The sequence below is a fragment of the Serinus canaria genome, chromosome 4 (genome assembly GCF_022539315.1).
Source record: "Serinus canaria isolate serCan28SL12 chromosome 4, serCan2020, whole genome shotgun sequence".
Classification (NCBI taxonomy): domain Eukaryota; kingdom Metazoa; phylum Chordata; class Aves; order Passeriformes; family Fringillidae; genus Serinus; species Serinus canaria.
The window spans coordinates 3,676,748-3,690,835 of record NC_066317.1 but is presented as its reverse complement, the minus strand read 5'-3'; the positions used below and the strand labels follow the sequence as shown (position 1 = coordinate 3,690,835).

The 14,088-nt window shown below is 40.9% G+C and overlaps 1 protein-coding gene across 2 annotated transcripts in view; it reads right to left on the bottom strand.

The window, feature by feature from the left end:
- The window catches only part of SYNPO2 (synaptopodin 2), a 76,698-nt gene that overhangs the window by 22,486 nt on the left and 40,124 nt on the right, over positions 1 to 14,088 (bottom strand). For both annotated transcript variants that reach the window (XM_009096280.4, XM_009096281.4), the window contains exon 2: positions 3,723 to 3,874. In XM_009096280.4, coding sequence (XP_009094528.3) covers positions 3,723 to 3,874 — 152 coding nt within the window. The remainder of the gene's footprint in view (positions 1 to 3,722; positions 3,875 to 14,088) is intronic.

Genomic DNA, 14,088 nt, shown 5'->3' with positions numbered 1-14,088 from the left:
CATGTGGTTCCTGTCCCAAATCATTCACTCTCTAAGGAATAGAGAAGTACTGGATAAGGATCAGAGGGAGGGAAATGAATATGTGAAATACACATTCGAAGAATTCCTGAGAGGATCAGCATCCTTATATATCATGGATTAAATGAAATACTCTGGGCCTATTCTGGTGATCCAGCAGAAAAGGGTAGTGGACCTATACAACATTTCCTACCTATTTAAAAATATACTATTTCCAACTGGAAAATGTTGTTCTCACTTACAAAACCTACAATATATGTCAGTGTAGCTCCTTTTTCTAAACTATTAATTCCTCTGGCCCAGTTAAGCTTATTTACTGCTCTCATGACACCTGGTGTACTCTTTAGCACCTTCTTTCAGTACTCTGGACCATACTGAGTACTATTAATTTGAGGAGAAACCTTCTCTGTACAGCAAGGCTGCAGCGTGTTATTTAGAGTTTCTATCTGCTAGAAGATAGCAAAGCACTTTTTCAAATGAGGGAAGTGGTAGATGTCCCCAGTAAAGTCCCCATCAAGTACTATGGAGGTTTTTGAGATCAAAAGCAGCCCTGGCTATTCTGAAACTTTGGAACCCCCTAGAATTAAAGGCTGGAAGAAGCAGCAAAAGGAAAGAATCAGTCAGTGTGCTGAAGAAACTTCAATATTGCTTGCTTTTCAGGCATGCACTGCTTGTGGCAGCCTGGGTCTGCCTCGAATAGCACAAGAGGTGAAACATCCATTTCACCACACATGGGGCTTGGTAAAGGTCAGACAGATTTTCATTTAGGGAGCTCCTTGGGAGTGCTGCTGGATCCCATCAGATGGTGCTGTTTGGATGATCAATTGTGCTGCTCCCAGGCACAGATAAATTACAGAAATCTGTAAACATTTCCTTCTAAGATATGGACTGGGGGCTGGGCCAGCAAAATGTTAGCCTTTATTGGTAGCTGGATGATTGTGTGTATGTGTGGGAGAGAAAGATTTCCACCTTAAAAGGCCCTTGCTACGTATGGATATACTTCTACTCTATATAGACATAATTGTGCATCCTGTGTCAAAAGGCAGAATACTGGATATGATTTCTTTTTTGTAATTTCAGATTCTGTTATGTCAAATGATTGTTTCTGTTTCAGGCCTTTCCAGCTCACTGCAGGAACAACAGCCCTGGTGTAATTCCAGGAAGGAAGCAGAACTCCTGGAGTCAGCACGGCAGGGTTTGTCATAGGCTCATGTTTTTACTCCCTACATGGAGTATTTCATGTCGGCATGCACTGAGCACTCCCTTGTTCCCCCTAGAAATGCTCTCTCCAGACTCAGCAGTAGCCCAGGAGCTGCTAACATTGATGTGAGAAGGCCAGGCTGGCGTTTCAGTCACTGTCCCCTCTCTCCACGTTTCCCGGCTCCACCCGCTCAGCATTTGCCGGGAAGGTCAGGGAGATGCTCCCCCACGCAGCACCGGGGAGTGCCCGCCCTGCAGGGTGTCGCTTTCCTCTCATCCTGTAAACCGAGCATTTTCTGGGCACTGCTGCTAGTCACTAATTCACTGTGGCTTACACGGCATTGGGAAAACTTTTTGGAGACAACAAAGGCCAAGCAGCATTTTAAAAACTATTTTAAAAGACTTTTAAAAGCCCAATTTTCCTCTCAGTAAGATTTGTAAGAGCAGAGTTAGGTCAAAAATTAATGCCTGTGAAAATCCATCCTTCATGCAAAAAAAATTTTGCTAACAAAAGATACTTAGATGTAAAGATCACCAGTGGAATGCCACTTAAATTATTCTTCCCTCATGCTTTCCAGCATTTTCTTGAGGTGGCTGCTAACAAGTGGCTACTCAGGAAAGGAAGGATTTGCTTCTCATTGCTCTCAAAGGATGCTGAGACACTTCCTGAAAAATCCTTATGGGGTAGTGCTGAGAGGGATAGTACCCACAAATGAGGTGGGAGTGGAAAAGAAGTGTTTCAGTCCACTCTCCCATACCTGGGAAGATACAGACAGCAAGGACTGGGATTTGGGAAAGACGAGCTGATGAGAAGAAGTTTAAAGATTCTCACAATGAATTTTTTTAGAACATTTTAGTCACTTCCACAGTGTTGAGCAACTACAATTTTCCTAAAACTTCTGACATGGTTTCATTCCATGAAACACTGAATTGTATGGTATAAACACTCTGTTTTGGTTCTGATTTTCAGGACATGCCTTGCTGTTCACCATGCATTCTAGCAGGGACAATGGAGAGTCCCTTTCAGCTGCAGCATCCTGTGGCCTTCAGACAACTGAAATATCAGTTATAGAACAGCAACAGGCAGGAGTCAAAGTATGTGGAGCTATTTCTATGGCTGAAGAGAAGACAGCTGGTCAGCCACAAATATCATTCTCACAAGTGCAGGTCCAATAGCCACGTTATGAATTAAAAACAGAAGAATGCAGCTATCACATGAGGAACACTCAGCTGCTCCCCTGCTGAATCAGGAGCAGGAGCTGTGCACTCTGGGGAAGGTAAGCTCCAATCCTCAGCTACCACTGTCCCCCTGATCCTGTCACACTGATCCATTACTCAGCCCCAGACAACGTGTGCATTCAGGCCATGCAAAATGTCTGTTATAAATACAATGAGCACTCCTTGAGAGCATCTAGTTTTGAAGGCAGACTGTCACTTTGAAGTGCTAAGCACTTGAGGAAAGCTCCTTTGTGAAGGTTGCAGGAACCATGAGGAATTCCATATGCTGTGTAGACATCCCTGGTAACCAGAGACAAGTGCCTGTTTTCAGCCTTTCCAGGGATACTGCTCTGGTAGCTGTCATGATGAATTCTGATCCTTTCCCGGTCCTGCCTGTGAGAGGGAGCTGCAGTAGCTCTGGGGGGAGCCTTAAGTCTTTACAAGGAGTGTGGGAGTTTCAAGAATTTTCTTCCTCTTCTTACCCCCACTGAAGGCAACTCAGAGTTCATCCTGTCTGAATACAGTCTGGGAAGAATGTGCTTTACTGTAGGCTCTGAACTCAAGTTGCCTTTATTACACCGATGGCAATTACAGAGCAGGCATTGGAAAAGAGTGATGTTCAGTCAGCAGCAATGCTGGCCTTGCATCAAGTTTGCATCAAGCTTCTCTGCTCTAAGAAACTCAAAGCATTTTCAAAAACTCAAATTCCCTCTCACTATTTTGCAAAGGCAGAAACTGAGACCCGGAGAGCTGTGACTTCCCCCACCTCATCTAGTGAGGTGATAACAGCTACAGAAATAGAATTCATGACTTCCAGACCCTCTCCTCCTCCTGACCACTAACACATTTTGCCACCCAAGAAGAACATTTGCCATGTCATCATCAAGGCATATCTGGGTAGCACAGTTTCTCCATCTCTACAGCCTTTGTTTTATGTAAGCCTCACTTCCCTATCTGTAGGGAATAACAACACTTCCCTGCTTCAAAGGGGTGCAGGGAATAACTGAACTCAAGGCTCTGCAGTATGCATATATGGTAGTAGACACCTTGCAAGTATTAATACTTACATTTGGAGACTGTACTATTAATTCTGTGCCTGACTGCTGCTGTTCAAATTATATACATTAATTCCTTCAGCTCAAATTCTCTGTCTTCCTTTTCCAAGCTGAGTTACAGACATTAACAACAGGACTATCAGAACCTCTCAGTATATGTCTGCAAAACAAAGCCAGCATTTTCCAGGTGATTCACTGAATTGCACCAAAGCATCCTGAGCATTCCCGTACCTCTTGATAAGCATCTGCAGGACGTCAGTCAGGCTTTCCATCAGAACAATGACTTCAGCATAGGTTAGGTCTCCACAAGGCTTGCCATTGATAGACACCACCTCATCCCCCTCACACAGTCCAGCCTTGGCTGCTTTGCTTTTGCTGCGAACCTACAACAAGTGAAAGAAAAATTCCAAATTGCACAATTAGTGTTCATTTGAAAAGAGCAGCAAGCATGTCCTCAGCATACTTATTGCCTGTGCAAAAGCATTGATAATATTGATCATAAACAAATTTACAGTAACACAAATTAATGACTTGCCTCAGTTGAGGTTAATACTCTTTTGGCCAGTAATAATATAAAACCTTCTGCTTTACTGAGCTTGTGAGCTAGGTGTCAAATAGAATAGATGAATTATTTTAAAACTGGGAGACATGGAAGTTTGAGACAGACAACAATCAATTGATCACAGTTTAGCAGGACTGTGAAAAAAGCCCCATTAGTTTCCCTGAAAATGAAGACTACTAAGGGCTGAAATCTGCACTGAAATTGTAAAAGAAGAGTCTGTAAATTCAGGCCTCTCTGGGCAGAGTATCAATATCTACATGCTGGTCACTTTTCCTTGGAAGCCCAACTGTAGTTGTAGTCTCCAAACTATAGACATCTGCATCCCTGGAGATCCTAAATCCATGTTTAGTCATGTGAGTAAGTGCCCTGATTTATTAAAGCACGCCTGTTATGGTCTAAACTTCCCTGTTAAGTTCTCATTCAAGAATCCTGTGCAGCTCAGTTTTTCAGTTTCACTCCTTTTTCCACTGGCAGTGTGTTATAACTTATCACAGTCTTTGCATAACAAAACCCAGACAGCTCTAACACTGCTCAAGGTATGCCTACAGTTGATGGCTATTTTTGAAGTACATATTTGGCAAAGAGTGTGTTATATTAACCAGGATTCTTGCATAAGTCTATTTTAGAATGACATATACACAAAAAAAGGCTGGCCTTGAGTTCTTTGAGCTCAGTCTTCTACCTGTTGGTGTGAGTACTTCGGCCTTATACCACATCCAGTTGTTCATTCAGCATGTTTCCCTTGTTAATTCTCATAGTGTTTTCCTGAAAATTTTTAGAGAAGTAGCATTTCTACCACTCTCACAGTAGCACAGTCAGTCCCTACTCACTGTAGGAAAGCTATTCCTGATTTACTCTGGACCTGAGGAGTGCATCAGAAGTAGCCCCAGCAGATTCATGGAATTGTCCCAGATTTTCTATTAAGCCACTGGGCTGGTACCTAAGATACATTTCAGAAAGGAGTCAGGATGATGTGGGCCACAACAGTAAGACTGCACATTTTTCTGTGGCAGGGCCACCATACCTATCTCTGCTGTTTCAATTTACACATTCCTATATGTCACATTCGGGCTCTTGGAGCAGGAGCCTGGTGCACACAGAAGCCAGTTTCCACCTTGCAGAGTTAACATTTACAAATATGGAGTGGTATGCTGCTCTGTTTATCTCCCCTTGGACAAGAGCATAAACATCCTTGTGCCTTGGGAAGAAATGACACTTTAGACAGTGTTTAGAAGGTTTTGCTTCATATAAGAGCTAGAATTTGGGATGAGGTCTAGTTACTGTCTTTTTTTAAATAGGAGGGTATGCTATTAAAATTTTACAAGACATTCTTGGCCTGAATGTAAATATTTAATGTAGATGCCATGAAGAATTTTGAGTGAGCCTTTTTCAGAAAATCTATAAACATCCATTATAGAAACCTGTGAACTCCAAAATAGCATAATATGACACCTAGACTGTGAGAAGAAAACTTGTTTCTCTTTCTTTAATTAGTGTTTGAAGGACTCCTTGATAGCATTAAAAGGAAAACAAAACAGACAAGGAGATTGATTGTCTTTTCAAATGTTCTCTCAGTCCATTTTTTCTGCCTTGTGAATTGTTGAGAGATCCCCAGATTTCCAGATTTGAACAATATCTATATATTATAGATATTGTTCAAATCTGGTTATTAATTTTATATAAAATATTTTATATTTTATATAAAATTAATCACCTCCGTATTAACTTTTTTGTGTGTGTGTGGTTTCTCTTGGGGTAATAAAAGGGAAGGGAGAGCACCCAGAAGAAAACAGGCAAGGGCAGATTATGTGGTAAATTATAGCAGGTTGCTTTTAGGATAGAATATCCCATCATCATTGGTGTTATTTCAGCCTCAACATAACACCCACTTACACAACAATATGTAGACTGCTTTGCCAGGCAAGCTGTAATTGTTTCTGGCTTTGTTTATTTGTTTTCACTGGAAACCCACAAAAATGAATGACTAATTTACTCATGTAAACCAACACTTTTCAGATTCCTGGGAAAAATAATAGAAATAAATAAATAATGGAGAAAGAAGACCCACCCAGAACAACAACAACAAAATTCCAAGAAGACTTGTGGAAAAGAAAGATCTCCCTGGTAAAATATGTGTTCAGTGGACAGTTTTCTCTCAAAGTTTTGGCAGAAAGACTTTGAGGAGCCCACTGGGAAACAAAAGCTGCTTTTGTTAGCAGAAATGCAACTTGGTCACACAGGGGACAGTAAGAAACCTTTATACAGTTCTTGGGAACCTGAAGCAAGGCATGTTTGGTTGTAAAGCAGGAGAGATTCTTACAAAACCAGTGATTGCTCTTCAGTGCAGCCCTGGCTTTTTCAGGTACTTGTTACTCCTATGTACATGGAGTTGAAATTTTCCTGAGGAAAAAAATGTGAGTTTCCCAATACATTTTTTTGAGTGGAATCTCACCACAAGAAAAATAAGTTTGGAAACATTTTCTTTGTTTTCCAATGCCTGCAATACCAATATAACACAGCAAAACTGGGCTGGTGCTGTTAGTGCTGAACCTGTCAAGATACCAGCTGCTAGTGGGCACCTTGAAGAGCTCCACCCCATTTTCATCTGGTGCTGCTTCTATTTCCTGCTCCCCCTCAGTCAGGTCTTTTTATTATTCATGTACCTGAAGTGTGTAATTTCTTTTTCTTCCCAGATTTCTCCTGTATCTAGAATTTCCCACTATCAGGAGTGCTCTTTGATGATTAAAATGTCAAGTACTGAGCAATTCCTCACATCCACAGAATATTAAACTTAGCAGAAAACTGTTCCATGCTATGTGAAGAACTTAGCCTGGGTGTTCACTGCTATCTGAGCACCCCAGGCAAGGACAGTGAGTTGTAGTTTAAAGTGAGGCAAATGGACTTGAGGACACTCTGCAGTCCAGGTTCTCTAATGGCACGATGAGGAATTATTAGGATTTTTCATCATCTTTTCATCATCTTTATCAGTGATTTTTGTTAAGGATGATGTGTATCTTAATCTTGTCCTGGAGTTTAGTTCATTCTGGAGCCAGGAGTACAAACTTTTCTCTGGCATGTGCTGTGCATCAGGTATAGCCTGACTGAGCAACCAATAAGACTCATGTAGCTTTGAAATGTACATATATTTGCACTCCAAAATTCTGAATTTAAATAAAGCTTTCCAAAACCGTGAGTTATTTTCAGAACTATTTACTCATCCTTTTTCAGTTTGCTAGCAGCTTTTAAACAGCAGAACAGGAAATATTGCCACTGCCATTGGAAATATCCTTCCCTGCATTTCAGGCACTTTGCTTATACAGACAGAGTGGTTTCTTTCATTGAGGGGTCACCTTTGGAAGAGCCTATTGAGTTGGATATCCTGTCTGATTCCTGAAGCCTCATTTGAGCTGCTGTTGCCCCTCCAGGTTTGAAGCTGGTTCCTGGAACCTTATTTACACGTGTGTCCTCAGTGGCAGGTTTGGCTCTTTGGTGGATGGCCTTGTGTCCTGCTTTGATGACATATGTTGCCCAAAATAGCAAGGCTTACCAGGCAAGGGACTTCTCTAGATCAGTTGTCCATCCTCATTGTTGTTTACTACTTCAGTTATGCCAACTGCAAACTTTACCAGCAGGGACCTTTTTTGTTTTCTTTTAAACTGGTGAATAAAAATCAATAGCAAAGGAATGTCCTTTGCCTACTGTTATACCCTTACTGAATGATTCCCCAGACCAAACAACTAGCCAGCTTTAAAGCAATAATTTATACTATAGTAGCAAACTGTGCCCTTTGATGTCTTGTTTTTATCAGTAATGCAGAAATATGTTTATTAAATTGCCTTGTTCGAGTAATCATTAACCTAAATCTTGGAATTAGTGCCTTTAGTCTGTAGAACTAACTGACTAACTATTAATTGAGTGGTATTGTTTAAATGTGCCTTGTCTTGAGGTTTTTTTAATTGTTCTGTTGTATTGCCAGAGATATGAAGTGGTGAAGAAGGAGAGAAAATAGGTATCAGCATGCAAGAAAGTGGGGCTGATACCTATTTTGATGATTGTACTAATATTAAGGCAGTGTTTGATGCATTCCTTTCACAAGTAATATTCTCTCTAAAATAACTTGCATTATAACTTTGACACCCTGAATACAGTTCTGATGTTTCTAAATCTATTTTTTTAAATTTACGGTCAGATACCTTAATTTTGAGAGAAAGAATAATTAAGAATCCAAGTTAAATGGGTTATGTGTCAGAAATAACAATGAATTCAACTGACTTGAATAGGCCTAGTCCTGGCTATAAAAGAGGTGGTGATTCAAAGTGATTGTAAAGACAGAAGAAGTGATGAAGTGATCAAAAATCTAAGACATTAGAGAAACTTTTTTTCTGCTTGCTGACAAAGTGACAGATGTGAAAGTATCCAAAGTATAGTGGAACTCAGCTTTGCCACTTAACTAAATGCAAATTAGTATTACAACAATTACAGGCCTGCCTGTTAATTGCTGCAATAAATTCATCTGGCTAACATGTTTTTCTTAATTATGTTTTGAGGCCAGCATAAATAAAGTAATGTATTGACTACTTAGTTTAATTTTATCATACATTAGGTCATACATTCCAGAAGTTATTTTTTCTCATTAATTGATTAGCTAAGTGTTAGTCATGAAGTTCAGGATCAGCAATCAAAAATCAGTGTTTCCTGTAGACAGTATTAAAAAAAAAAAATCCCAAAACCCACCAAAAAAGGCACTTAATCTCTTCTGTTAAAAATCCTACAGCAAGGACAGTGGCTGGTAAATGTATTTAAAAATATTTGAAAGTTATCTGTCACTCTAATAAAAGTGAACAATGCTTTGCTATGAGAAGGAAGCAGAAGCACTCAGAGTGACAAATGTTAGTGTATTAATAGCTTGACTTGTATGAAATTAGGGAATTAAAAATGAAGTTACAAATCAAATTAATTCAGCCACAGTTTATAAATAAGGCTCTAGGGCCTTGTTTGGCAATGGTTCTGCATGCAGGAGTTCTTCAGACAGACAAGTAGCCTTCAGTCAGTGAGCTTTTTGGGGCTTAGATATGAAGGACTGTACAGTAAGTTAAGCTACCTCCTAATGTGCTTGGGTTTTTAGGCATCTCTGTAGATCCTTTAAATAGCTCAGAGACTCCAGGCTGGTAAACAGTGCTATTGCTAAATCAGAGGGGGTGATGAAGGGACAAGCTCACATCCCCTTGTTTTCTCCATGGTTTCTGGAGGGGATTTCAGTCAGGTTTACAATGAGAACATCCAAATGTGTTTCCACCTTAACTCTTTCTTCCCCATCCCCAAGCACTGCCATCACAAGTTATAATGTGGGCTGTATAAATAATGAGTCTTAAGGAAAAAAGTGTCCATACATGAGGAAAATTGGAAGACCTTTGTGTTCTTAAATTTCTCTTTTACCATGTACATAAAGAGAAAGTAGCTGTCAATAGACAATAATGTGCAGATGGGAAAGAGTCATGAGATCTTCAGGGAGGAAATTGGAGCCACTTGTAGATTTAACTGAGTAATGGTAGCAGAGGAGTTCCTTGAGAGGTTTTAAAAGCCATATTAGGAAATAGTCTTGCCTAGAGCTCTTGCTTTACATCCACATAAATTCATTGGTCTAAACTGAAGGCATTTTTGGCAGGGCTCAAGCTTATGGATTGCATTTTGAGCAAAATGGGTAAAATGCTATTGAGGTAACAGTGTCATTGATGGAGCTGGAGTGGGGTGATTTACCTGGGTATATGTATTCTGTATACAGACTCCACGATGGCTGCATGCATTTTACTCTTAGAAAGGGCCTCTTTAGAGCTGGCATACCAAATTTTACTCTGCTTTCATTAGCCATGCCTGTACTTGAGCATGAGTCTGCTGCATGATGTGGCTTGAGCTATTTGCATCTGTGCTGCCTGGAGGTGACTTTGTGTCAAGCTGATTCCAGTTCTCATCCTCTCTGGACTGAATTTCTCCACCAGATAAGCTACTTTCTTTCAGAATTAGTCAGGGTAAAAGCCACAAAGTAAAAGCTTCAGACAGGGCAAGTTCCCTGGGATTGTGAGATCCAGCTGCTCCCTAGCTCTTCTGAATGTATGGGTTGCAAGGAGGAGCCTTGCCCCAGAGCTAAAGCTCAAGTGCTGTGACTTGAGCTACTATAAATATAGATAATATGAACAGAGTCAGTGTATGTACAAACTACTTTTCTATATTTTACCCTGAAGTCTCTGTGTCTCTCCTTTGGGGATTGTATGCAGGATTTGCATAGTAAGACTAGTGAGACAATGCAAATGCCTGTTAATTAACTGGGTTAAACCAAGATGCTTCTAAATTATCTCCCAAACAGTTTTCCTGAGAGCAAGCTTTGAATAATAAAGTATCTTTGGCTTATGAGGTAGGCACCTCATTAGCCAAAGAATATTTCCTCTCAGCAAATTCCTCCTGGTAGCAGGACAATGATACTGGGAAATGGGCAGTTCAGCCCACCCTTTTCTCCTTCTGGCCTTAAAGGAAACCTCCCAGAGACATCCACTTTCATGTCTGTCTGTAAGGGTGATTATCTTTCTAAATGGGTTATGAGACAAAATGACATTAAATACATCAAAGGAGAAAATAGTTAATATGCCCAGACATAGTTTTATTACTAAATATTCAAAAAGCCTTTCCAGAAGGGGAGGTAGGAAAGCACTCTTTGATGCATGGGACTGCTGCCATTGATTATCACTAAGATCATCATGGGAAAAATGAAATGCTGGTATAATGCTAGAGTAGCTTGTGGCAACACAGGAGATCTAGGATGCCAAGCCATGTAAAACAAAGGTACTTTTTAACTTTAAAATCCATGGATCCCATTGCAAAGGTTCTGGCTTTACTTAGCAACTCACAGCTAAAGCAGACCTTTAAACATGGTTTGCTCATGTAAAAGTTCATGGGACATTCTTGCAGAGGGGATGTGGTACTAGAGAGTTATTGGTTTACTTTTTGGTTAACTCTGTCTCCAGTTCTTCTGCTGCACTGTAGATGTGAAATCATACTTCTTGATTCCGGATCAGTTCAGTGACTGTTGTCTCCTCCTTCCCACACTGTCACAAGTACTTACATAAAGGTTCAGATCTTTGCGCTGTCTGTTTGACAAATGCAGTTGGGTAGAACTTCTTGCACATTCTGTCGTGGGAGGGTTACAGAACCTGTTTGGCCATTTATATATTGACAGAGCACTTGTGCCATTTGGACCCTGAGAGCAGACTGATCTCAGAGAAAAGAAAAGCCTGCTCAGATTCCCCAAAGCCTTGCCTAATGTACTGGTGTATCATCTTACTGGCGGTTGCCTTTTTCTGGCAGAAATCCAAAGTTAGCAGCTGAAGAAGAGATGAGATAATGACCTCTGAAATATTGATGTGGTATGCTGGCGACGCAGCAGATTTCCCAACAGTGAGCTTGGGTGTACAGCACTTCAAGTCTGCTGTTCATTTTGTACAGCAGATCCAGTGCATGGCCTTTCTTGGAGTGTACCATTGCATACTTGTAGCCCATGTGTCAAAAGCAAAATTTTGTCATGCTGCTTTACCTTTGTACAGTGAATTTTTGCTACAGTGGAGCATGTGACAAGGGGAAGAATGATGCCATAGCTTTTCAGTATGGTAGATGTACATTGATTGTTCTATTTCCATTCCCCTTTCATTCTTGCACTGCTTGAGCAGGGACTGCCTGTATGCTTCCTGCCTTATTTCTGAGTCCTAACCAACTTTGATCTCTCCATGAGCACTGTAGCTATGCTTTCATTTCTTCCTTCCCACTCTCCCCTGCAGAGAGATAACTGCACTGTCAGTGCTTCTTTGGGATTGAGAAAATAATGCACCCATACTGAGTGCTTTGGTACAAAGGTAGAATCAGAAGTCTTTAACTGCAGTATATCTTATGTCCTGGAGATTAGAATTTCTATAATGATAAGGTCAAGAGAGAATAAATAGAGATCTAAAATGTCTTTATTATCTGCTACTGAACACTTGGAGGCAACAAGTGCTACAACAGACAGTTCTTGTGATAAGTATATCCACTGCCTAACCTGGGGCTGAGCTCTTGTCACTGAGGAGTAGAGGAACTGCAATATGCTTGCAGTATTTGTACCGCCCCAAGACCATACACTGGGAGTTCCCAGTAGGAAAAGGGACACCTTTCTTGTACCAAAATTGCAGTCAAAGCACAGGTAAATGAGAGGTAAAAAGCAAAACCTGCTACCTGAAAGTACTCACCTGCTGGTGCTGCTAAGAGAATGATGGTATATAATATATGCACACTGTTACAAAGAGAACATTTCTAGCCTAGGCTTGGGGCTGCTGGGAGAAAACAGCAAATGCATGTGAGGTAACTGAACCCTTCAGTTTGTTAAAAAAAGAAAAAGAAAAATTAATTAGTTTGCTGGAGGTCTTTGTACTTTCCCCAGTTTAGTCCAAAGCATGTTTGTGTAATTTGACGCTTTGACTTGTGACTTGCCTTTCAGATTAAGCAACGTTTTGGGGGAGGGGGGGACACAAGGGGCATGAGGGTTTTTTGGGGAGGTAGCAGTAGGGGGGATGACTGGCTTCTTAGTGACACACAGCCTATAAATCCATCCTGCTGGCAGGCAAATGAGCCACTCAGTTTACTGGTGTGCACTTCGTCAAATCCACTCATTCCTAGCTTCATATCCTGTATCAATTACTCTGTTCTGTGTGGCTCCCCTGTCTCATTTTCACTCCACTGGTCACCTGCCCAAATTCTCTTGATGCAGGGGGGATGGGAACAGGCAGAGAAGGAAAGACAGGAGGGTTCTCATTACAAATTTGGATTTGAGACAACACATTTAATCCTTAAAGCAAAACTGCTCCAGTGACAGTTAAAATGTTCAGTCTCCCCAGTCTATTCCCCGAAATGGTATTGTTTATTACAATCCCTTAACATTATGTCATGAGCTTGCAAATACACGAGCATGCCATATGATCATCCTCCTGAAAGGAATAGCAAAGGCAGCAAGAAGGAACAAATGCCGTCTTACAGGTTTCTGTTTCAGCCAGGGCTGTAGCTATCACTGTCAGTGATGTCAAGGTTATCCTGAAATGTGTGCCCAGTGATGTATTTCTTGCTACTTGCCTCACTGCTGAGGCAGCAATTCAGTCAACACCATGCAGGGGTAACTGGAAGCTTTGCCTCACTCCCAGTGGAGAAAGCAGCGGCCCCGTTTTTTATTGTGGGAGCTTTCTGTGTGCACAAAGCTCAGCACAACTGGGCCAGATCTCAGATTAGGGGTAGGAGTCTTTGGTGGTTGTATTAGCACAAGTGAGAGACTTTGTTCAAAGAAACCAAATAGCATGAGCATCTGGTATAGACTGCATCTAGATAAGATACCTTAAACAGTTATTGTGTTATGCACAAGCAAAGTGCCCAAAGCCAAATAATCTTCACAGGAAAGCACAGTCTTCCAAGTCATTTGGGAAGTGTGAATCAAACAGTGGCCCAAACTTAGCTGAGAGCCCCTTACAGGGGCTGTGTTCCAGCTCCCAGTGCTTGAGGTCATCTTTACCTGGACTGTTCAACTAAATAAAACTTAGAATTAGTCTACAGAAAAATGGTCCTGTGTGAAAGCTGCTAGATTTATTTACAAGGGCTTCACAGGAAACTCTACCATGTTGTTCTCTCTTGAACTGTATCTATTCCTTCCACTCTCAGCTAGAGTCAAGCTTCCCTACTTCCCAGGCAAGTTCTTACTGCCAAATGTCAAAACTGCCTGTTTCACTAAATTTTCACTCTTCCTTGACATTTCTCTAATTGCTCAATTCTTCACATCTGAGACAGGTAGTGTACAAATTTATATTGACTTGTGCCTTTAGCCATGAGGTAGAGTTTCAGACAAGTCTCCCAAGACTCACAATTTAAACAAACAGTCAAAAAAAGCATGCAGAATCAATTATCAATCTTTTCATTTCTTTAGCATCCCTCATGCTTAGGGTGTAAGGTTTCGAAACAACCTTTTAAAACTGAGGC